This window comes from Equus caballus, chromosome 2 (genome assembly GCF_041296265.1).
Source record: "Equus caballus isolate H_3958 breed thoroughbred chromosome 2, TB-T2T, whole genome shotgun sequence".
Lineage (NCBI taxonomy): Eukaryota > Metazoa > Chordata > Mammalia > Perissodactyla > Equidae > Equus > Equus caballus.
Genome location: NC_091685.1, coordinates 123,277,799 through 123,302,849, shown reverse-complemented (window position 1 = coordinate 123,302,849; position 25,051 = coordinate 123,277,799). Strand labels below are relative to the sequence as shown.

The 25,051-nt window shown below is 53.5% G+C and overlaps 1 protein-coding gene across 1 annotated transcript in view; it reads left to right on the top strand.

The window, feature by feature from the left end:
* The first annotated feature begins 1,838 nt into the window (after positions 1-1,838).
* HADH (hydroxyacyl-CoA dehydrogenase) overlaps positions 1,839-25,051 on the top strand; it is a 33,259-nt gene continuing 10,046 nt past the window's right edge. Inside the window, exons 1-5 of the mRNA XM_023636763.2 lie at positions 1,839-2,703; positions 13,769-13,897; positions 16,948-17,105; positions 20,814-20,940; positions 23,968-24,057. Coding sequence (XP_023492531.2) covers positions 2,572-2,703; positions 13,769-13,897; positions 16,948-17,105; positions 20,814-20,940; positions 23,968-24,057 — 636 coding nt within the window. The 5' untranslated portion in view covers positions 1,839-2,571. The remainder of the gene's footprint in view (positions 2,704-13,768; positions 13,898-16,947; positions 17,106-20,813; positions 20,941-23,967; positions 24,058-25,051) is intronic.

Below are 25,051 nucleotides of genomic sequence, written 5' to 3'. Positions count from 1 at the left end.
GAGAGACAAGGACTCTGGAGCGCAGGGAGGGGCATTGTCTGCAGACGTCATACTGCACACAGGGGACAGAGCCAGGCCTCCTAATGCAGCCCAGTGCTCCTTTCATTACATCATAGCTTCACATAACACAGACGGCCTCAGATTCGAGAATCGCTAAGAAACACGGCCACGGTTATACTTTCTTTCCTGAGGAAAACAAATCACAGATCTGAAAGTGTACCATACTCAGGCACTGATACATTTGAAAAAATTTATGGCGACGACACTCTGGGGGGGATCAGAATTGCCCACTCCAAAATGTGTCTCTTTGGCTTGATTATTGTTTTCTTTTTTTTAAGGACAATTAGCCCTGAGCTAACATCCGCTGCCAATCCTCCTCTTTTGGCTGAGGAAGATTGTCCCTGAGCTACCGGCTGTGCCCATCTTCATCTATTTTATATGTGGGATGTGGTAGGGATGCCTACCACAGCATGGCTTGATAAATGGTGCATTGATTCCATGCCCGGGGATCTGAGCCGGCAAACCCCAGGCCGCTGAAGTGGAGTGCATGATCTTAAGTGCTTCACCACCAGCCAGCCCCCGGCTTCATTATTTTTAAGGACAAAAGACTCTGAAAGAAACTTTAACCTTCCCCCTAACTGCCTGTAAGAATTCAAGACAGAAGGCCTGTCCCCAGGACAGGCCATCACCACAGATAACTCCAGAGTGTGATAGACTGGGAGGATCCTTGCTAAGCCCATTTTTATCAAAGTTCTCTCTCTGGTCACATTGTCTATAGGCAGTCAAACAAACACCCGTTTATTAAACATTTGCTTTCCCATCTCCAGTAAATTGCCTTCCTCCCCTTGGAAGTCCCAAACTACTACCCCCAATATCCTCCTTTGTCTTTAGCTGAAGATGGTACTTAACGTGGTTGCTTTGGCCATTTTGGCAAGTTACTCAGTTTTCCTGGGTTTCTCCCATGTTATTAAACTTTGTTTCATTTTCTCCTGTTATTCTGCCTCATGTCAATTTAATTCTTAGACCAGCCAGAAGGACCTAGAGGGTGGAGGAAGACAATTCCTCCTCTACAACTCTTTTTAGAATGTTTGGCTTTGCATTAGACACAACTCGCAAACGAGAACAAAAAGTTAAAATCCACCTGAGGAATTACCAGGGAGTCCTCCTCATCTACCATCCTAGCTTCACCTCTAACCACACCCAATTCCTCTCCCTTTTTCCGTGGCAATATTTTCTTTTCTTTCTACCTTTGCATGTGCTGCTGCTGCTCCTAGAATTCTCTTTTCCTCAAAAATTGACTCATGCTTCAACTTCTAGAAACTCTAGGTTTCTCTCTGTGATCTTCCTTTTCCATTTCTAGTCCCATGGGCGTTTGCATTCCCTACATTCTGGCACCCCACGAACTTTCATTATTTGGATGTAACACTGTCTCCTCAGCCAGGAGGATCCTCTTTGTATTGTCCCAAGCCTAACGAGTGCTCAGCAATAGCGCTTCTCCCATGTTCTTACAGAATTATCTATAAAAATGAGAGAAACACAAAGGAATGGTGGACACAGGATTCACTACCATGGTTACTTCCAATGGGGGAGGCTGACTCCTGTTTGCAGGGTGAGGTTGTGGATCTTTATCACATATTTAAAAACTAAGCAATAATTCTCTATCACTAAGGTACAATAACGAAGGATTATTCACAGAAGATTGGCCTGATTGGTATCAAGTCTTGCACTCCTTGGACAGACATCCCTTTCCCATGATTCTATTATCAGTTCCACCACAAAGATCGCTCCTCGACCTTGAGCGATCACATGTCCACCGCACGGAGCTGCACGGGTGACCCAAGGTCACTCCCTCTCCCTGCCCTGGGCCTCATCCATGCATCGGGACTCCTGGTCTCCGCACATTTGTTTTGGGCGTGGGCAGTTTGTTTCCTTCCGTTTCAGTGGAATCAATACGCGCAGGATTAAGAGCATCCCTGGAGCTGGGTATTCGGTGACGTGAACGCAGGGCGCTCATTTGGGGTCTGATGCCCGCAGCCAAGAGCCCATATGTACTCGGCGCCGAGAAGTGCACCAGTCTCACGGCGAGAAGGTAGCAGGCAAGACCCCGTCTCCATCGGGTACCGGCGGGGGCTTCTCCGAGGAGGGGATACCCCGCGCGGACACTCTCCCGCGACCAGCCAGCCCGCCAGGCGGCGGAAGAGGGTGCCAGGCGGACCACGTGAGCCCGGCGCCCGGCCCGGACGTTAGAGCGCGAGCCCCGCCGCCGAGGACGTCACGGCGACGCCCAGGGCGCGGGGGCGGGGTTTGTCTGGGCCAATGGGCGGAGCGCGGCGCGAGTCCCCGCCCCGCCGCCGATGACGTCACGGCCACGCCCGGGGCGCGGGGGCGGGGTTCGTCTGGGCCAGTGGGAGGAGCGCGCCGTGAGTCCCCGCCCCGCCGCCGAGCACGTCACGGCCACGCCCTGGGCGCGGGGCGACGGGCGCCTGGGCCTCCGCCCCCGAGGTCTGAACTGCTGTTGCTGCGCCCGCCGACCCTCTCCGCCCGGCTCGTCGCAGCCCCCGCCTCCGCACCATGGCTTTCGTCACCAGGCAGTTCGTGCGCGCCATGTCCTCCTCGTCCGCCGCGTCGGCCGCAGCCAAGAAGATCATGGTCAAGCACGTGACGGTCATCGGCGGCGGGCTGATGGGCGCGGGCATCGCGCAGGTGAGCGCCCCCGCAGCGCCCGCTCCGTGCCGCGCGCCTGGGATGGGAGCGCGAGGGCCGTCGGCCGGCCCGCCCTGGAGGTCCGGAGTGCGGGCCCGAGTCTCCGCCCCCAGGGCCCGGGTCCCGGGCCGAGCCTGTTTCCTGGTCCCTGGGTTCCACCCGCTCCCGGGCCCGACGGCGGTCCAGGCGCAGTCGGGCATGCACTTTGGCCCGAGCGGTGCGGAGAAGAGAGTGTGCATGTGCACGGGTGGAGTGGCCGCTCGCCGTCAGCCCCGCTGGCTTCCAGGACCTTTCGATCAGTTGTTGCAATTCTGCAGTCGTTGTCAGAGCGGCTTTCTACCCTCCCTGACGCGTCTCCTTTCTTCCCGCCGGGGGTTTCCTTTGCTTGCTGGGTTACAAAGTCATCACCTCTGTAGCACAGCGTGAAGTTTCCTAATCAGGGCTTGGCAGGTCCTGGGATCCTGGCAGCTGCAGTGCTTGGGCGACCTTTGACTTCGTGCCCTCTCTGCGGGAGCTGCGCGGCTTGGGCCCTGGGGAGGGTGGCGGGGGAGATAAAGGGGTGAGGGCCGGGAGGAGTCTCCGCTCTGCGGGACTCTGCCCAGGTCCAGCTGAGCTGTGGTTCAGGGTCGTTGCGCACTTGGTTACCCGAATGCTGGGATACTTGCCTGTCACTGACTTCCTTTTAGTGGTTACATTCCAGCTCCTGTTGGAGAACCTATAGATTTTCCTATCTTAGCTGATTGTATTTTTAGCAATTCAGCCCTTTTGCAACTTGTATGGTTGGGGGCGGCACTTACCTAACTTTTTAGCGGAGGGCTCAGGTGCAGTGGCTCCAGTCGTGGAAGAGTTTAGTTTTTTCAGTGTCTGTCTCCTACCAACTTCACACTTCCATGCTTGCTTTTTAGAAAATCTTTTATTACGCTTCTTGGTTTTCCCCTCCCTGCAACTTTTTTGCAACACATTAATTTGATCGCATTTTCTCCTAACGTGTATTTCATAACCATTTTATCGGTCTGCATCTTACAGTCTCCATTTCTTTCTTCTGAGATCATGATTTTGGACATACATTCCTCTTTTTATGGTGTGGTTGCCCTGGCTGCTAGGTTGTGGTGTCCCCATAATCTGTGTGACACATGAGGAGGAGTGGGTCTCTTTAAAGTTCCATATATTATAGTATGTGATCCTAGGAGGAAGTTTGGGTTGAGTGCACTTGTACCCCTGCTCCAACAGAATTTCCCAAGGCTGTGAGAGTGAGATTTGTTGTGTGCAGGTATCAAATAATGTATTTGTTTAAAAACAATTAGACAACATCTTACTGACAAGGTATTAGGGCTTTTAGCCTCAAGTGACAACATAGGAAATGGACGCAGAAACGATTGTGGACCGTGTCTTGAAGGCATCCATGGAAGAGGGTTAGAAACTAAGTAGAAACTAGGTAGAACGCATCACCTCAACTTTTGTACAAAGTCGGATAGCTCAGAACCTGGAATGCTGTGCCCATTACTGGATACCATAAAAAAAGGGTGTTAGGTTGCATGAAAAAGCACAGAGGTAGCACCTAAAATGATGGGTATGGTATTGGAGCTTTCATCTGAGGCGACGGGAGGAGAAATAATTGACATTGATAGGAACACAGACTTGTAGATCAAATCCTTAAGTAGTCCGACAAGGGAGTCCCTTTTCAAACTTAAGGGGGAAAAAGAGAGTTATTTACCCCATAGGTTGGAAACATAATGGAGCTGTTGTTCTAAAAGTTGTTGAAGACCAGAAGTCTAAAAGTGGCCGGTCGTAAGGAACAGTAGTTCCATCGTACGTAACAGGATTTAAAAGAGCCTCAGCCACTTTAGGTGACAGCTCTAATCCTGTGGAGGGGACTCATGCTTTCCTGTGCAACGTCTGTGCTGCTGTCAGCCAGCTGGTTGATTTCAGGGGTGTTTCCAGTGGGTCAGCTCATCTGTTCTCCTCTCTCCCCTTCAGCCTGTCGTTCTAGGAGTATTGCCTCATTCTTTGTGCTCCTTGACCTACAGCGTTTGCACAGGGTGAATCTGTTTCGCTTATTGAGTGCCACCAACTAGTTAGTTAATGTGTTTTCGTGTAGATTGGCTCCAGTGCAGTGTGGGGCAACGGGACGACCTGTATGCTGGCTCTCCCTCACGCTGGCTGTGTTGACATGGGAAAGCCTCGGTTTACTCATCTGTAGAGTAGGACTGATAACTAGTGCTAGCCTCGCAGGAGATGGAGAGGATGAACGAACTAGTGCGTGTCAGGTGCTCAGCATGGTGTCTAATAAGAGTTCACACAATGTTAGGTGCCTCTGTGATTGTTATCTTCTGGCAGTTCTCCTTGTCCTTCTGCTCTCTTATCTACTCCATCTCTGATCGTTGCTGCTGAGGTAGGTGTCATAGTTAGATGGAAAATAATGGTCATGATTCTGTTGCATCTTGCTTAATCTTGGAGGTACGTGCCAGTTGATACTGCAGCTTGGGACCTCTGAAAAGAGGGAAGGCGCTTTTTATCTTCCCCGCAGTGTAAATCCTCAGAAAAGCCTTAAAAGCATAAGCACAGGCTGGCATCTAAGTTATGCATTTATGTTCACTCTCCTGAACTGTCTCTAACTATAGTCATGCGTCGTTAACAACCTGGGACATGCTCTGAGAAATGTGTTGTTAGGCGGTTTCCTTCTTGTGCAAACATCATGGAGTACACTTACACACACCTAGATAGTATGGCCTGCTACACACCTAGGTTATATGGTACCAATCTTATGGGACCACCGTCATATATGCGGTCCGTCCTTGACCGGATCATCATTATGTGGCAAGTGACTGTAGGTTTTTTTTTAAGACTGGCCCTGAGCTAACATCTGTTTCCAGTCTTCCTGGTTTTTTTTCTTCTCCCCAAAGCCCCCCAGTACATAGTTGTATATTCTAGCTCTAGGTCCTTCTGCTTCTGCTATGTGGGGCGCCACTTCAGCATGGCCTGATGAGCGGTGTTAGGTCCACACCCAGGATCCAAACCAGCAAAACCCTGGGCCACTGAAGCGGAGTGCTTGAACTTAACCACTCGGCCATGGGGCCCCTGCAGTTTTAATTTTATTTAAGGTATAGTTCTGTTTACAATTTTAATCTTTTAAAAATTTATCGTTTTGCCATATGTTCCAGTTCATGCTGAGTAGGATGAAAAAAATTTGAATAGGTTTTGTGGGAGCCTGACACTTATCTCAAGCAATTAAGCAATTTAAGATGAGTGAGGTCTGTGCTTGGTTACGTTTGATCAGAGCACGGGCCATTTGTCCATTTGTGCTCTCCGGGAGGGTCTACTTGGCCTGCCATTTCTTTTGTTTGTTTTACATTAAAAAAAAAAAAAAAAAATCCCTCAGCCTGCAGGTTAATATTTAAGTCAGGTTAACGCATTTTGTGTGTTTGCCCATTATGTGGGCATCATTATGTGCCTCTGCCTTGGTTCTGATTGCCACTTTATCTTTAGCCTGGTACTTAGGTGGCAAGAAAGTGTACAGAATTAAAAGACCCGCGAGGGAGCACAGGCTGCTTTTTGCTTCATGAGAAGAAACCTGCTGACGGTGCGCTTCTCCAGTTTATAGAACGCGTCCTCTCTGAGCTCTGCTCGGCCCTTGCCTTTTCCACCCAAGGGGCCCAGGGAGCTTGGAGCTTTCCCCAGTGTGTGGTGAGGAGCCCGTGGGCTCCCCGGGAATGGCACTTCAGGGCCCCGATTTCTCAGCGCTCTCTGTGCAGCCTTCCTTAGTGCGCTACCTACACCTTCGAGGGTGTGAGAGAGTTTGCGTCCTGAAGGGGTTTGGGGCCCGGTCCTTCTCACCCAAAGCTTGTGTGTGTGTCCCTCTTAAAGAGCCAAAAGTACACCTTTCTTCTGGAAAGAACTCCTCGGAAGTTGGGGGCGGGGGGGCATCTTAAGCTGCAGGTGGATGTTTCCCCGGCGTTGGTGTTGCTCTGCCGTGCTTGAGGAGGACTCCCGTGGACCCAAAGCTGCTTTTCTCCCCAGCCGCTGAATTTGCTCACCCATCTCTTCTCCGACTCCATCTCTTCCCGACTCTGGAGTTTCTGGTGCCGAAGAGAAGCGTGGTGTGCATCGCTTTGTGCTGTTCTTGGTTTGCCTCTTTTCTGTTGCTGCAGTGAGCGCGTCTCTGTTGAAGTTTGCTTGGAGACTGCGGTGGCCTGGGACAAGTTTCAGGGTCGCAGGAGATGGCGCAGTCACTGGCTGTGAGCTCTCCTTTTCCTGTCCTTCTGGGAGGGAGCGTTTCTGTTCCCAGGTGTTCTTTCCTCGTCGAGGGTGTGTGATCGTGCTTGTCAGGAAGTTCACCGCTCATCCCCGGGGTGGCCACTTCTTCCCTGGGCCCTCCTCTGCTCTCGTGATGTCCTGGGATGGGGAAACCAGCCTCTGGCAGCGTAGTAGTTGTTGCCCCTGGGACAGGGCCGCAGATGCTGCATGAGGAGGACGGCTGCCAGGCGAAGAAGAAAGAAGCCCGGGATATAGTTTGGGTGTTGTAGAGCGTAAGCGGCACCCAGGTCAGGTTGTGGGTTTTCTCCGCCAGGTCCCCTAGGTCCAGCCTCGCACTGCCTGACCCTTGCTTGAGTTTCTGATTTCCTTCCTCCCCCTTCTCTCTTCTCCCTGTGTCCACCTTGGGCACCCCCTCCCTGCCTGGGTCTCCTGGGGCCAGGAAGGTCATGCCCCTGCTCTCTACGCCATGTCTCCCCTGGGTTACCTAGTGAGGCAGTGTGCTGGTTTCTGCTGAGCGTGGTGCAGCGCTTGAAAGTGGGCAGGAGGGAGGTGTCGGCCCTTCCTCTCCTGGCTGTGGGAACCTTGGGCCCGTCACCGAACCCCTCTCTGCCTCTTCCTTTCTTGGGAGAGATGGGAGCCGCCTCACAGTGTCGTGAGGGTCCGAGGAGCTAAGTGCTCAGAGTCGCCCAGCGTGTTCAGTGGTGACCCTTCAGGAAATGTAGATCCATCAGATCTGGTCCAGGGATGACTTCTCTCATTTAAGATTCTCCTGGGGCCGGCCCAGTGGCGCAGCGGTTAAGTGCTCACATTCTGCTTCGGTGGCCCGGGGTTTGCCAGTTTGGATCCCGGGTGCAGACATGGCACTGCTTGATAAGCCATGCTGTGGTAGGTGTCCCACATATAAAGTAGAGGAAGATGGGCATGGATGTTAGCTCAGGGCCAGTCTTCCTCAGCAAAAAGAGGAGGATTGGCAGCAGATGTTAGCTCAGGGCTGATCTTCCTCACATACACACAATGATTCTCCTAACTGGCTTTGAAGATGTTTGATGGGGAGTTCAAACAGCGCTAAAGGTTTAAGACTGTTGTGTGGGTTGTTGAGAAGGAGGATCTTAGTGTTCCGTTTGTGCGATTTTGGGTGTTACGTGTTCAGGTTCAATAGAGCCTCGCACCTAACACTCTACAAATGTGACACTTTATTGTATTCAGAGTAGTTTGATGTTTCTATCATTTCATGCGACTGTTATAATAATCACCCCTGCAGAGATGGCATTTGGGGTCAGGGGTCGGAGGCAGAGCAGGGGGCTGGGTCTGGGGTCTCTCAACTCCTGTGCTGCTGGCCAGAGACCCCGAGGCTGAGAAGATCACATTTCTGCCTGCACCTCTGGCCTCTGCTGTCTTGTGGGGAGAAGTGTGGCCTCCATGAGCAAGGGCATCCTTTGTGGGTGTCTGGGATCAACAGGTGTCAGCTTCACCTCTGCTCAGCTCTGGACTCAAAATGAGTCACCTGCTGGTTGTCTCCCTCTGGATGCCCTGCTGCATCTTTCTGTCCATAACAGACTCCAGCTCACTTGCCAAGACCTAGTGAATGCATCTTGTTCCCTCCCTGTGCCCCTCCAGCTGTCCTGGAGAGCGTCCTCCCTCTGTCCTTGCCGTTGTTGTTCCCCCAGCCACGTGCATCTGCGGGTGGGGTCGGGGTCAGAGTCTCCTGCATACTGCAGAGGCTCTGGGCTCTCCTCTCTGAGGAGGGCTCTTTCCCTGCTCTCTGCTTTGTGATTCCTGGACCAGGCACTGGTACGGTACCTGCATTGTTGTGAGAGCCTTCTTTTTGCTGAGGAAGATCACCTTGAGCTGACATCCATGCCAGTCCTCCTCTATTTTTTATGTGGGTCGCCACCACTGCATGGCTGCTGGCGAATGGTGTATGTCTGTGCCCAAGAACCGAACCCAGGCCACCAAAGTGGAGTGCGCCGAACTTAACTCTAGGCCATGGGGCCAGCCCCGAGAGAGCCTTTTGATTGGTCCTTTTCAGCAAAAACTAATGGGAAAAATCTACTCATCCTGACACACATTGCCATGTGCGTCTTCCCGGAGGGCAAGTTGGGTTGGTAGCTCTCTCCTCTGCTCAGAAGTGTCCGTCGTGGCAACCTCTTTCAGAGGGCCTTCCATATAATTGAGTTGGTGGATAACTGGACATCAACATGGCCAGTTATCCCTTCTCCTTTCCAGAATTTGTGGGAGAGGGGAGGGGAGTGTCCTGGGAGAGAAGATATTTTCTCTGTTATCAAATCCAGATGCTTATTGAATTTTTTAAAAAATTGTGAATTTAACAGAATTCTTGTCTAAAAATGGAGACACATATCCTTGGCTTTTCAGAAATACTTTCTGAGATATAAATATCCAAGTCCAAAAAAGGAGGCCAGCCAATGAACTTAACTCTTTTAAGAACAAACCAGCTGGTTATGGTGGTGGCGGTGTTTGAAAGCCTCAGGAGAGTGCCCTTTTCTGATGTGGAAGTTTCTGAAGACCACTGCTGCTGCTGACCGGGTTCAGGGGGTTGCGCAACAGAGATCAGCATGAGCCAGCGCTGCCAGATCTGAGAGATACACCTGATTTATGACTTTTTCCTCCCTGGATCCAGTCATGAGAACCCAAAGCCAGGCGTTGGTGTGAAGGCACAGCTGCCTCTGGGGCGCAGTCAGCATGGAGAGTGCTGACTTGCTGCGTGCATTCTGAGGATTGGGAGGAACTCAGAATTTGGGTGTGTCAGCGAGTTTGCACAGCTTTGCAATTTTTCTTTTTTTTTCCCCCTGAGGAAGATTTGCTCTGAGCCAGCTGTATGCCAGTCATCCTCTATTTTGTATGTGGGTCACTGCCACAGCATGGCTAATGAGTGGTGCAGGTCCCTGCCCAGGAACCAAACCCACGAACCTGGGCTGCTGACACGGAGCACCCCAAACTTAACCACTAGGCCACAGGGCCGGCCCCTGCAGTTTTTATGAGAGAACATGCTGATGAAACTCAGCCCTCCTGTAGTTAGGGGCAGATGGGACACCTCCCTGGACCAGCTGATGGAGTTCTCAGTAGTTCACCATTCAAGTTAGGCTTCAGGGAAGCTGCTTCAGATCTGGTGGTACGTTTGCAGAAACCTGAATCCAGCGTGCCTCTGCTCGGCATGTCAACTTGGCCCTGCGGCCCAAGTACTCGGGGCCTTTGACAAGCGTGCTGTTCACTCGGCCTATTTTTACAGGTCTGAAGCACCCTAGTCTAAAAATATTTCTCTCTGCCTAAGCCTGCCTTCCACCAAGGCTAGCGAGTCCTGGAGCTGAGGACATAGCCTTCAAATAAAACTTTTTCCACTGCGGACTGCTTGTCCTCAACGTCTCACAGCGTGCCGGTCACTATCATGTGAAACAGGAGATCTCAGCGGTCAATCTAAGTTGCAGTCACTCAGGTTGGTGCTAGGAGGAGTCCTGCTTATTTAGTGGAGACATGACAGACTCTGGGAGGAGGAGGAAAGTCCTCTTCTTTCTGTGGTCCACCCTCCGCCACCCCCTGGGCGCAGTCGTGGCTTCATTAGAGAACAATGCCTGTGCTTGGTTTTCTTGCATCCAGGACACACGAGCTTCTTTTCTCAGGAAGAGCCCTGAATAATGTAGTTACTTTCACATTGTGAGAGGAACCCCTCAGCTACATGGATGACAAGAGCCCTGGACCTTCAGGAGACCTGATCTCGTCTTGGCTTGTCTACCAGATGTGTTTGTTCCATCAGCATTTCCTGGCAACCCGCCACAGCCAGGCCACGGGGTCTCGGTACTCAGCAAAGATGAATGACATTTATTCCGGGGCCTGCAGTGGGGGCGACGGCACCTAAACAGCCTGTGATAACACAGTGTGGTGGGGTGGTGCAGTGATCAGGGTACGCATGGGTGTTACAGGAGCATGAAGGGAGGGGAGACCCAGCCTGGGACCCCGAGGATCTTGAGGTATAAGATTGGGAAGTGATCTTATGTAGTATCTGGAGGTAATACTCAGGCTTAGTAACGCGGTGAAGCGGGCGGAGGCGTGGACAGTGAGAGGCCAGAGGGGAGAGGCAGCAGCAGGTGCCGGGAGCCGAAGGCTTGGGGTGGTGCTGGGGGTCAGGCGGCAGGGAGTGGTGTGTGGGGAGGAGGCCGTCTCCGTCCTGAGGGCCTTGCATGTCATGTAGGAACTTGAGTTATCTTGTTTGACATCCCACATGTGGAGCCTTCTGTTGTTGAGTTGGGTTTTTTTAATGTTTTGTCAGTGAAATTCTGAAGTCTCTCAGCTAAAGGACTCTGCCCTCGTTGTCTTTGTCTCTGTTCCCTTCGGCTTCGGCACCGTCTCAGGCCAGATGGACTTGAAGTTTCTTCCCCAGCTCCTTGAGGAGCAGAAAGCCCGAGTGAGGCCTGCTGGAGGTGGAGGAGGGAAGGCAGATTGGGACCTGGGCCAGTAGGAATCAGAGGAGTCCTGTCCCTCAAAGGATGACACAGGTCAGAGGTTAAGAGAAATCAAGTGAAAATCACCTGCGTTCTTCCCTGGCACTGTCAGGCCCAGGGACCAGAACAAGAGCGGGAGGCCCAAGCCCGCACCTCTGCCTCCCAACCTGGGAACGGAGTCAGCTGTGGCCCCGGGGTGCCCGTCTGTGAGCGGCTCAGTGTCATCACCAGCTGCATCTGGAACTGAGATTTATTTTCTTAGTTTCCATGTCAGGGCTCCCCACTCAGTCCTGCCCCCCTAGGTTTGGGATTTACCCACAGGACCCAGCCCATCGTCATACTCACAAGTCATACTGTGATTGCTACAGCCAAAGGCTGGAGTGGAATCAGTGAAGGGGGAAGCGCGGGGCGGAGCGTGAGAGAGCCGACGGGCTTCCGGAGCACTCTCCCCGTGGTCGCACAGGATATGCCCCATTCCCCCAGCGCCAGGGTGACAGCCCTGGGAAGTGTCGTCTGCCAGGGGTGCTCCTTGGAGACCCAGAGCCAGGGTTTTCACTGGGGCTGGCACATGGGCACCTCTGCCTGGCAAGTGCCAAACTCCTGGCTCCCAGAAGGAAAGCAGGCGTCGGCATAAATCACCTTGCCAAGCAGTTCAGGCCCAGCGAGCCACTCTTATCACTGGACCCTCTCCACTCTGTTCCCCATGCCACCAAGGCCTTCCTGAGGGTACATCTCAGGCCTGCTGTGCTGTCCTGGGCACCGTTTCTGGATTTGCTCTTGCTTGTTTACTCTGATTTACTGAATTGGAGGTTCAGATTCTTGTGCGTGGACTGGAGGTGTGGGCACGTGGGCCTTGTTCTCTGTTGCTTACGGAGAACTCAGGTCGAGATTGCTGGGTGTTTTGCTTCTGGGGCGTTGTCTTGCTTTGACCGCGCTGCCTGCCTGCATCCGGGGCTCCGGCAGCCGGGGCTTCTGCCCACAGGGCAGGTTCACCACCGGCCTGTGTCGGTGACCCTCCGACCCCGCCGTGGTTGTCGAGCCTTCCAGTCCTGGCAGCACTTCCTGTTCTTGGAGCCCGGGTGGGCTGTGGGCATTGGCGGTGCTGATGCTGCCTCCAGGCCCCACAGGCCCCGGCTCGCAGCCCTTGTGCAACTCTTGGGGAGAAGCTGTAGGCGCCGGTGTGATTCACGTCTACTTAAAGCCTGGCTCCCCATTTTTAAAGCGTTCTTTGGAAATCTTGCCGTGGGGTTTGAACCTCTTTGCCTCTGAATTCTGCTCTTCTGTTGCTTTTCCTCCTTGGTTTTCAGCTTTGAGTTTTAGTTGCCTGGTTTGAGAAATCTCACACCGTGATGGTGGTTTACAGTGACTTTGTACTGTCATCTGCGAGCAGGTCCATTCGTATGCACCGCTGGTCCACACAGGGTCAGAGCAGGGATTCTGAGGGTCTTCTTGGACCCTGAGGGGCAGTGGTGCTGGTGTCCTGCATCACGTGTATTTGTGTTAGGTCCTGTCTATCCTCTTACTGATGCTTCAACTCAGTAGGACACCCGCCTGGAATGTGACCGATGAGCTGTGTTTACCCACACTACTTATTCCGTAGTCCTTTGAAAGCTGTTGGCAAACTGTGATGAAATAGGGATTGACTTGTCACTGATTGTGGCCCAAGTAAGCCAGCTCCAGGTGCATTTGGGGCGACTTCCCCAAACCTCCTCACTGTGCGGCCAGGGTGGGCGTGGGGGGAGGGAATCGCCCTCCTGAACTGGCTGAGCACCAGGGACCTGCTTTCCTGAGAGTGTTGTCACTACATAGCCTTTGGGGACAGGAGTCTTTGCCACCATTATTGGAGTCTTTCCTGTTGCTGGTTTAAGGACTACAGAAGAAGCGAGCTGAGGGCTAGAGCTGCACAGGTGCTCCCGGTCTAAGGAGACAGGTGGTGGGCGGGGAGTGGGTGCTGTGAACGAGCTGTCGAGCACGTGGAATGTGGCTGGTGCGACTGAGGGATTGGCTTTTAATTCCATTTAGTTTCCGTGGCCACGTGTGCTAGTGGCTCCCATGCTGGGCAGCACAGTCAGGGAGGTGGTTCCAGTGTGGCCTCGAGAGCCCAATTCACATCCCACTGCCGCCTGCCCGCCGTGTGACCAGGGCACCCTTCTTAACCTTATAAGGCTGTTTTGAGGCTTTGCTGTCATCCAGGTAAAGGGTTTAGAGCCGTGTCTGGCAAGAAGTGTGTGTTTACTTAATGTTGGCTTATTATTGTGTTGACTCAGTATTTTGAATAGAATAGTGGTAGAGTTCACGTGGAATATGAAACTACATTTTTTTTTAACTTTTATGTTTTCTGTATTTTTTTGCTCTAGGTTGCTGCAGCAACTGGCCACACAGTGGTGTTGGTGGATCAGACGGAGGACATCCTGGCAAAATCGAGAAAGGGAATTGAGGAAAGCCTTAGGAGAGTGGCCAAGAAGAAGTTTGCAGAAAACCCCAAGGTGACTTCTTGTCATTGATGTCCTCAAGACGAGTCCTCTGACCACGTCATGTCTGTGAGCCGTTCTGGCCTTTGCTCTGCCTTTTCAAGTTGTTTGTGTGAAACTTACTTCCCCGTTAACTTTAGACCAATATAATAACACGGTCACTGCACATTCCGTGGGGACTGATACAGGAGAGGTAAATAACCGATAACACGGTCACTGCACATTCCCTGGGGGCTGATTACAAAACACGTGAAGTAAATAACCTTGTTGTTGGCTAGGTTTTGAGGTTGAGGAGAAAGATTCTGCAGGTAGTGAACTCATTATCTCCGCTGAGAATTTGGGATTGAAGATCAGTTATTTTGCTAAAATGATAGAAGAGGGAGAAACAGGAAGATAATGTTTGTAGTTGCAAGTTGAAAAGAGAATGCTGTCGTAAATGTGGCATTTAGATAGAGAATCGTGACGACTTTTTATAAAGAGAGGAAAATGGAGAGTGAGTTGTGTTCCCCATCCCACGGCAGAAGAGCTCCCGCACTCGAGGGGCCCTCGGAGGGTGGGCTCCGGTGTGCCGACCTGTCCCCACTTCCTTAGAGACACCGCACAGGTCACCACGTGAAGTGTGGCCTGCCCTCGCCGCCTCGGTACAGGAGCTGGGGCCTCATCCCCCTGCAGCTCCATGGGCTCCTTGTCACAGGCAGAGACTAGGTGCAGTTGGGTTTGTCGTGTGTTCCCCTCGGGTGTCCACAGCAATGTGTCTACTTGTCTTTTTACATTTTTTATTGTGGTAAAATTTACCATTTTAACCATTTTTAAGGGTACAATTTAGTTAGTGACTTTAATTACATTCACACTATTGTGCAACCATCACCACTCTTTCCAACATGTTTCCATCTTTCTAAACAGACTCTGTACCCACTAAGCAGTAACTCCGCCTCCCCTCCTCCCCCGCCCGGGAGACGTCCAGTCTGCCTTCTGTCTCTGAATTTGCCTGTTCCAGGGACCGCTTAGCAGTGGAATCTTGCAGTATTTGTCCTTTTTGACTGATTTATCTCATTTGCTTTGGGGTCTTCAGGGTTCCTCCGGGCTGTCACACATGTCGGAACTTCATTCCTTTTTCTTACTGAACGGCGTTCCACTGTGTGGATGCACCACGTTTTGTTTATCCACTCGTCTGTCAGTGGACGCTGGCGTTCTTCCACTTTCGGGCTATTGTGAATGGTGCTGCAGTGGACTTGGGTGCACTGTGTGCTCAAGCCCCTGTCTCGGTTCTTGCAGGTGTATACCTAGGAGTGGAACTGCTGGGTTGTGTGGCAATCCTACGTTTAGCTTTTGGAGAAACTGCCAGACTTTTCCATGGTGGCTGCACCATTTTACACACCTGCAGGCGATGTACAGAGGTTCTGAGTTCTCCACATCCTGGCCAACAGGATGTTGTTATTTTCCTTTTTTTTCATAAGAGTCATCATAGGAGGTGTGAAGTGGTATCCCGTTGTGGTTTTGGTTTGCATTTTCTTAATGTCTAGTCACCTTTTAAAAATCAGAGGCAGAGGTGGAGATAATTTTACCCTCTCCCTGAAGAACTCCAAGAAATAATTATCAGAGAGAGATTAAGATCTCTGTCACCTGTGCCTCATTTTCTTAATGACAGGGGGACCTGGTACAGGGCGTGTCGTGATGAGGGTCCAGGCATGGGCTTTAAGAGCCCTGGGCTGAGGGCTGGGGCGCAGGACAGAGAGAGTCTGAACCCAGATAACCTGCGCTGTTCACTTGTTTACTCTGCACACTTCTGCCCATTGTCCCCTTTGGCAGGGGCTCTGGGTCCCGCCCTGAGGGTAGACAGATGGTGCCTGTGCTCAGGATGCTCAGCTCCTGCCTGGCCGCTCCTCAGAGGTCCAGTCTCCTGAGGATTCTCTCCTCGGCCGGGGACGTGCTTGGAGGAGGGACGTGTGGGCCTCAGCTTGCCTGCTTGACGTATTGTGTTGTCCCAGCTCTGCGCTCACCAGTGCAGGAGCCACTAGCCACAAGTGGCTGTTGAGTACTTGACATGTGGCTGGTCTAAATCGAGGTATGCTATAAGTGTAAAGTAGACGCCAGATTTTGAAGACTTAATAGAAAAAGAATATAAAACATCTCGATATTTTTTATATTGATTACATGTTGAAATGATAGTATCTTAGATATATTGGGTTAAATAAAATTAATTTTACCAGTTTCTCTGCGCTTTTTAAAATGTAGCCAATAGCAAATTTAAGATCACCTCTCGTCTCACACGCTATTTCTGTTGAACGTGGTGATTCTGGATTCCTTTGCTGATTATGACCGTTTTGATGCCCTGTGGGCAAATTATATCTTGAAATAAAATGGCCGTTGATAAAGACACTGGTTTTGCCCTAACTGAGGTCTGTTTGTGGAGACCTGGAGTCACGAACGAGGAAGCATGGGACTGCATGCCCTTTGAGCACAGAGGCTGTGTTTGGCATGTTTTGAAACGCCAGTTGCTGGCCCATGATGGCGCTTCTCATCTGATGAGTGAGCGCTAGGGTCAGCTCTCTTGCCCTTACTCAGCTGTCTCTGCCTCCCGTGAGAGGGGAACGGTCAGCACCACCTCTCAGACTAATGCATGCTGCCCAGCGGAGCTTCTGCCTTTTCTGGAAGAACAGCTTGTGGCCTCCGGGAAGCCTGTCCCCGGGACAATGCATGGCAGTGTGTTCCCGCAGAAACTGGCCCAGCAGACCGATGCAGGGACCCCCAAGAGACAGTTCAGTGACAGGACTAAGAACTCGAAAGAAGACGAGCTATACATGGCAGTGACAGTTGACCAACAGTTGGGGTTATTCACAAGCTGGTTCTTGCCCTGCTGTCTGGAAGTACATTGAGATGCCATCATCCCTAAGCAAAAACAGGGGGAGTTTTATTTCTGAGAATTTCAGGGCGCATTCAGATTGTGTCTGGAGGTGTGCCGGCCTGTCGTCCCCCTCCTGTTTCCTGTGCCTTAGCAGCAGATCACACACCGTTTTCTGGTGCGCCCAGTGACTGTCGTCTTCTCCTTCCTCCCACTGTGTTAGGCTGGTGATGAATTTGTGGATAAGACCCTGAGCAGCATATCGACCAGCACCGACGCAGCGTCTGTGGTCCACAGCACGGACCTGGTGGTGGAGGCCATCGTGGAGAATCTGAAGGTGAAGACCGAGCTCTTCACGAGGCTGGACAAGTTTGCCGCTGAGTACGTGAGCCCTGGGCGTTCTTGTTGGGTCTGAGGGCTCCCTCCCTGGGCTCGGGCATTTATCCCAGGAAGGAGTCTTCTGAGACTAAGCTGCTTCTCTTTCTACTACCCAGCAGCTGTTCCAGAAGACTAGACACTGCTTCCCTTGTTCTCTATCCTCCCACTCCCAGTTTGCTCCCTGAGGGTTGGGCTGCCCTGATCTGGTCCTTGTCCCCAGACGAGGTGGCATTTCCCACAGTAGAATGAAGGGGCCATCTGGGAAGGCCTCTGTCTCCTGCAGCCTCTGGGTCATGGGCCCTCCCAGGCCAGAGGATGGAGGACACTGGGCATGTCCTTAATGTCGCTGAAGAACCTTAGAGCACTTTCGCATGTCCCTGTTCTTGGGTGGCACAAACAACAGTGTGATTGAAGGGAATGGACGCCTCTGACTACACGGAGTTCCGCAGGACTCTCCTGCTTCGGGCTTTGTCTGGGTTGGACCAGAACACTCCTGGGAGCATTAAAGGAGCATGGAGTTCTTGCCAGGCTTCCTGGCAGAGGATGGGAGAGGAGAGCTGGCCCCATGTGGGTCAGGCATGCGGGAGGGCGGGGCTCAGGACTGTGTGGTGTCTGCAAGCTGGCACACACCGCAGCCCTGGTTCTCAGAATCCGGAGCTTCCGTTGGGTCTGACTTTCGGCTTTTGGCAGGTGTGACACCTGCCTGCTTCATTCATTTTCCTTGTGGCTTGCTTGGCCACCCTTTACCCTTCTTGGTTGGAACTGAGTGTCAGAGTAAGATACGGCAACAGTGATTCCTAGGCAGCGAGCACTGAGCAGCAGTACAGAGACCCCCTCACCTAGCTGCAGAGAGGCCTGTGGGAGTGTCACCCCCAGGGCTGCGTGGCCTGTGTCTGGAGAGGCCATACCCGACCGTCTCCGTGTCCCCTGTCCCTCACTCTGCTCATCAGCATGCTCACGCTCTGTACACTGGCGTTTAGGGGCTGCTGCGGAACCTGGGACAGGAACAGCAGGTCGTCTGGGTGGGGGCGTGGCCCTCAAGTCAGCAGGGAGCCCTCCAAGATAATAAAACACCTGCCCCGTTATTGAAGTGTTGGTCATTCGCTAGTGACAGGGACAGCTCTGTGTGCCCTCTGTCAGCATGGAGGAACGGAAGGACGGTTGGGGAGAGTCAGCTCCCATCTCCTGAGCGCCTGCTGTGGGCTGGGCTCCGAACTAGGCTCTGTGCCTCAGTTTATGTGGGCCACGGGACACAGGACAGCACATGCCGTAAGGGGCACTTTGCTCCAGCCGCCAGCCCCCCTCCCGCCCTCGTGCCCATTTGAAGTCTCCGCCTCTGTCGACCGCCTGCTGAGATGTGCAGGTGGATGCCATGACGGGAGGCGAGTGTTCGGGAATGATGTTCTGGGCGGAGGCCCTGATGAGGCGCCTGTCCTGGAGGAGGAGGGCGTGCGCCCTCATGGTCCGAGCGCGCTTGGCTGGGCCCTCAGTGGCCCTGCCCTGGCCGGCAGGGACAGAGCGGCCGCAGTGTCGGGTTCTCCATGCCGAGGCCTGGGGGCGCGCGGCCATCGGCAAGCTGGCGCTGTCCGTTTTCTGTTAGTACGCTCGAGAGGAGTCGCTGTTTTGGTACCTGAGTGTTAGAAAGGGAAAGACAAAAGACGGGCCAGAGGGTTGAGTGGTCCCCGGAAGATGTGAGGGCGTAATTCTTGTGCAGATAAAGACAGCCCTGCGTGTTTCCCGTGTCTCCGCAGTGTGTTCGTGTTGGAGGCAGGCGGTGCAGATGCCGTTGGCAGAGCCCGCCGCCCCTGGGGGGCGGGGCCTGCTGGAGGGGGCGGGGTCTTCTGGGGAGGTGGGGCCTGCTAGAGGGAGTGGTGCCTGCAGGGGGAGGTGGGGGTCTGCTAGAAGTGGGTGGAGTCTCTTGGGGAGGTGGGGCCTGCTAGAGGGAGTGGTGCCTGCAGGGGGAGGTGGGGGTCTGCTGGAAGTGGGTGGAGTCTCCTGGGGAGGCGGGGCCTGCTGGAGGGGGTGGGGTCTGCAGGGGAGGCGGGGTCTGTTGGAGGGGCGGGGTCTGCAGGGGAGGCGGGGTCTGCTGGAGGGGTGGGGTCTGCAGGGGAGGCGGGGTCTGCTGGAGGGGTGGGGTCTGCAGGGGAGGTGGGGTCTGTTGGAGGGGCGGGGTCTGCAGGGGAGGCGGGGTCTGTTGGAGGGCCGGAGTCTGCAGGGGAGGCGGGGTCTGTTGGAGGGGTGGGGTCTGCAGGGGAGGCGGGGTCTGTTGGAGGGGTGGGGTCTGCAGGGGAGGCGGGGTCTGTTGGAGGGGCGGGGTCTGCAGGGGAGGCGGGGTCTGTTGGAGGGGCGGGGTCTGTTGGAGGGGCGGAGTCTGCAGGGAAGGCGTGGCCTGCCGAAGGGCGGAGCCTGCAGGGGAGGCGGGGTCTGCCGGAGGCGGCGGGGTCTGCCGGAGGCGGCGGGCATCCCTCTGCGGAGACAGTGCCGGGCCTGGGCTCTGTGCTGCTTTGTCCTCTGACGGACGTGCCCTCCAGCCATGTGCCGTCCTTTCCGCTTGTGGGGGCGCGTTGCCCTTCAGGTGCCCTGTGGAGGCATCACGTCAGCGCGGGGGGCGCGGCCGCTCGGCGCTGTCAGCCTCGCCCCTCGCTCGTGGTGGTTGCAGAGGTCTTCTCATCGCTCTCTGGGATAGGCGGTAGTTTATATTATTTCCCACATTGATCAAAAAGCAAAAAACTTTGAAAACTGGAATTTTAAACTTCAAAAATGTCATTTTTTAAAAAAAAGAAAAGCCGCCCATCTGCTTTTAAACTGGCGGAGTCGGAAGTGGTTTGAGAGGCGGGTGTTGGGGAGCCTGGGAGGGGCCCCCTGGCTCTGCCCTCCTTCCGCGTTGTTTCTCCTCCCACCGCCCGGTCCGCAGGTGGATCCGGGGAGCAGGGACCCTCCCCTGCCTGGGTCGGGGCCGCAGAGCGCCGCGAGTCCACCAGGTGGCGCTGCAGGGAAGCCCCGGCCTTCGGCACCCTCGGTTTCCTGGTCTTACAAGTTACTTTCGTTTAAGTCAGTTGGATTTCTAAAAACTAATAACTTAATATTTTATACCCACGACAGAAGACGGTACTGCTTTCCTGGAGGTTTTACGAGCAGAGTAGCTAGTACAGACGTGTATCCTTCCGTCCCCAGCTCTGCCTGTGTCGCCTTCAGACTTCTTTCCACCGTGTTGGTTTTCTTCTGTTTTCTTTTTAATTCCAATTCGGTGGAAAAGTAAAGCTTTTCACTTGAGGGGAAAAGATCCTAGTTTGTGTTTATTATCAGACGTTGCTGCTGAGGCTTGGGTGTTTTATTTGGAGCGTCTGGGGCGCACCCTTCTTTCTTTCGTTGCTCCTTGATCTCTTAGGGTTCCTTTTGTGGCTGAGGTTGGTTAAGCAGCTGCCTCCTTTTTTTTCACATACATGAAGATTATCTAGTACAAGTAGACACGAGAAATTTTGCTCCCTAAAATTACAGAAAGATTGGTAAAGATTAAATATGCTTTGAAACAGGTAACCTTTAAATTATTTAATAGAACATTTTAAATTAAATGAGCCGGGTCACTTGATCTCAGCACTTGTGTGAAGATGTGTCTTTTCTCTGACAGCAGCTCTGGGCAGGGTGCGTCGCCTTGTGCGTCGCACCCTGTGTCCAAAGATGGGACTCATTCCACCATCCTTCTCTCCACAGACACACAATCTTTGCCAGCAACACTTCCTCTTTGCAGATTACAAGCATAGCCAACGCCACCACCAGACAGGACCGATTCTCCGGGCTCCATTTCTTCAACCCAGTGCCCTTGATGAAGCTTGTGGAGGTCAGTGGGTTTCTGCCTGTGCGCGTCTGCCTGCTCTGCCAGCTCAGGCCTGCTTCTCTGAGTCGCACCTGCCCTGCCACTGGGGATTGCACTGAAAGGATTTTAATGGGAGGGAAGGTTGTCCTTGTGTTTCTCTGGCCGCCGTCTGTCCTTTCAGAGCCAAAGGAAGAAAAAGCAGCTAATACCCAGGAAGGCCCTGTGCTTTGTTTCTTCGCAGCCCTGTGTTCTGGCCCCTGATGTCCAGGAAGGCTGCTCACTTTGTGGAATGTCATTTACTTGTTTGTGCCAGAGCTGATGGGCAGTGCAGAGAGGGTCAGACTGGGGGGCAGCACTGAAGACCACTGGCTTGATGGGACCGGGGGGAGCCACATGTGCTCACATTGTCTCATTGAGGTCGGTTGGCTCCAGGCTGTAAATGGAATTCGTATCAGACAGCCTGGTGTTACATAAGAGCCACTGTGCCACCTTGTCCGTGGTTCCTGGCACGATCTCGACCCCATGTAACAGGGCCTTGGTATTGTCCCCAGATGAGGCACGTCTCCTGTATATGTGATCAGAGCTATTGAAGCAGCTCCTGACAGCCATGAACCTCCTGACCACAAACCCTCTGTGGGGACGTGGCCGGGGAGGACTGCCCCAGCGTTCCTGCGGGGCTGCTGCTGCTTGCTCGGAGACTTAGGGAGCCACAGTAGATCATTTGCACCCGAACTGTGGTAGCTTGCCTTTTCGGGGGGACTAATGACAGGGTCTGCGGAGCAGCCGCCATTAAAGTAGCATCTGCTCTGGGCATGAGAAGGTCCTGCCATGCGAAGTGTGGGGGCTGTGGGGCCAGGCAGACCTGGGCCAGCGGGGGCCTCCTGGAGAGCGGCTCGGGGTCCGTGTTCCCCCTGCCGCCGGCTCTGAGCCCCTTTCCCCCCTTATCGCCTCACACCCCCTGGTCTCAGCGTTCCTTCTTGTTTAACAGTGACTGTATTTTCCTGTAGTTTCTCTCAGGGGACGACTCTGACCCATCTCACGATGGGAACGTCTCTGTTCCACTGACGTTGCTCCTCAGCTTCTGCCAGTTGACTCCACCCCCTAAGGCTGTTCTTGAAGTTGAGGAATGAAGGGGAAGGGTGAGGGAACAGAAGGAAAAGCATTTATCCTTGTGCAGGAAAGAGCAGAGAAGCGGGGTGGAGGGGTCAATGTTCCAGTCGGTCGGGATTAATTACCTTCTTTAGTTACTGGATCATGTACGCCTGTGTTTTGGAGATAGAGACATTTTATAGATTCACTTCAAACTCTACTGTTTTCCACTGCATTTATCTGCTAACGTCCCTCTGTGTCTCTGGAAATGTAGCACGTTGGTTGTTAACAGCTAAGGCTTAGCAAATGTGCGCATTTTCTAGACAACGTTTTCTAAAAGTGCTGTTCTCTCTTCGGTTTTTATTCTTTAACTTTAACTGTCACATATGTCTTGCTGGTGGTGAGCACCAAGAAGAATTGTAGCGTAAGTTGATTGGCTCTTCTCTTTTGTGTGGAACTGGACTCATTTATATCTATTTTTCTCCCAGACTCTGTTGGGATTATAAGCAGAGTATCTGCCGCACATTTCGGTTTATGAACGAATGAATAAATATCCTTTCTGTTGAACAACTTTCAGTATTCACTTCTTTAAACCAACAAGTTACTTTTAAACCCCACGGGGAGCTGCCTTTGTCCTGGCTCCGTGTGTCCAGTTCTGACGGAGACTTTGAAGGCTCTGCACGGGTGGGTTTGTGCCGCCCGCAGAGCGGTCTCTGGCCCCTCTCGCCCCCTGCCTTCTCCCCACCTTCATGGTGCTCTTTCTCTGTCCACTTGTCTGCCTCCTCGGTGTCGCAGCAGCCACCAGCCCGAGCTGGGAGCACACTTGCATGAACGGTCCTCATGCTCCTCGTGAGCCCAGCACCCTTCGTCCTGCATGGACTAGCTCCCTGCGGCCTCCTAGCACAGCGACTGCAGGCCACGGACACCGCCCGTCTCCCGGGGACAGGCTTGGCTCGGAGGGCTGGGGGACGCGCCCAGCTTGTGGGAGGGGCTGAAGCAGAAGCAGAGCCTGTTGGCTGTGACTCTTGTTGAAGTTCCTTAACTCGCGTTTATGTCACATATTTATGTGTCTATTTTTTTATGTTTAAACTTACCTGAGTCTCTCTCCATTTACCAAAATCTAATTCCTGACGGGGGAATTCTGTTTTCTGAGGGCTGACTGCCAAGCAGGGGGCCTGGGGCCGCCCCTGGTGGGTGCCAGCAGCCGCCTCCAAGGAGGCCAGGAGGGCTGCCAGGAGCCTTCCTGGTGCCTGGCAGGTGGCATCCCAGCCGTAGGCCCTGTGTGCTGGCACTGGGAGCCTTCCTCTGTGGGCTGAGCCTGTTCTGCAGCGAAGGGAGCTGTCGAGGTTGGGGCGTCTGTGGGCGAGGGTGGAGTCCTGGGGAGGATGCTTGTGACCTGGGCCTGTCGCTCGGTTCTCCTTGTAGCAGGAGGCGGGCTCCACAGAGCACTTCCCTGCAGACCCCGCTCGCCTCCCTGAAGCAATCAGCTAGCGAGACCCCAGCACAGCCAGCAGCCTCCCCAGCGCTGCAGCCTCCTGGAGCCGCACTGAACGCTCTGCCTCCTAGTCTCACTCTGTTCTTCTCCCCTCGGGTCCTTGAGGTCAGGGAGAGGTTTCAGTGTCATTTCCAGTTCAAGAAACATGCCTGGCGGCACTGGGCCGGAAGTGGTGCCAGGGGATTTGAACCCAGGCCTGTGTCAGTGACAAAGCCTGTAAACCTCGCCTGCACACACACGCACGCCTATACTTTGGGCCTTGGTTTTGTGCGGGCTGCAGTCCTCCCCTGTCTTAAAGTCTTAAAGTCCTCCCCTAAACTTATTTCTGGCTTGAGCCTGCCTTCTATTCTGAGACTAAAAGTTGTTTTTGCCACCTGAGTGGACCTTTCGATCAGTGTTTCCTTGAACCGCTCTTGAACTCGCTGGCCGGCTCTCTTGTGATGATCATCTCTGTCTTGCATCTCCAGGTCATTAAAACGCCCATGACCAGCCAGAAGACTTTTGAATCTCTCATCGACTTCAGCAGATCCCTGGGGAAGCATCCTGTTTCTTGCAAGGTAGTGATGGTACCTTGGGTGGACTTCTTCCTGACGGGTGATGGTGCACGTGTCCCGCGGGCCTGTGACAGGCTGTGCAGAGCCAGCTGCCCTCCCTTCTGGTTTGCCTGCCAGGAAAGCCCCCTCAGCACACCTGAGGCCTCCGGCGGACGGTTTGGATCCAGACAGCACCCAGGGCATCCCCTAGAGTGAACTCGGGCTTCTCCTGAGCTCGGCCTTCGTCCTCTGGGGACGGCTGTTTCCCTGCACCGTTTCGTTTCCCCATCAGCTTCAGCATCTGCTGGGCCACAGGAGCCGGGCTGTGGGTGTCAGGCCAGCCCGTGTCCCCTGCGTCCCCAGCGGAAAGCCGGGCTCTGCTTCAGGAGGAACGCCACAGGTGGCGGGGGAAGCAATGAGGCAGAGGCCGAGTCCCCGGTGGGTCAGCGGCAGGCTGCTTTCGGGTTGGTTGGTTGTTCAGTGAGAAGCCTGGTGGGGCGCGGAGCCCGCCTCCTGCGTCCTCATGCCCGTCTCTCCACCTGCCTTAGTTCCGCCGCACTTCCTCCAGAGCTCAGGACCACGCTTCCACATGATGAGGCAGCTTTCTAAAGGGGCATCCGTGTCAGAAGTGCCACACCATTGCAGATTTTTACAAACAGGCCGTCTACTTTTCTGACCATGGTCTTTTGTATCACTGTGTTCTTCTCCTAGCAAACTTTTGCTCTCTAAAATAGTCCCAAGTGGGAGCTCATAGTATTGCATTAACCCATGAAACCCCTGTTCATGAATCATCAGACTACGTCATCTGTTGATGGGACCCCAGTAGCCAAAGAGAGCGGGGACTGGCCATCCTCCCAGGCCAGGAGGACAGTGTTATTAGAGATCTTGTTTGCTCTTTGTTTAGTTCTGTGGTTTTAGGTCCTGTGGATTGTTAAAAACCACACTGATCCCAGATGTCATTGTTGTGTTGTCTTGCCGGTTTATGCTGTGATAGTGGCAGGAAGGAGTGGTGGTGTGG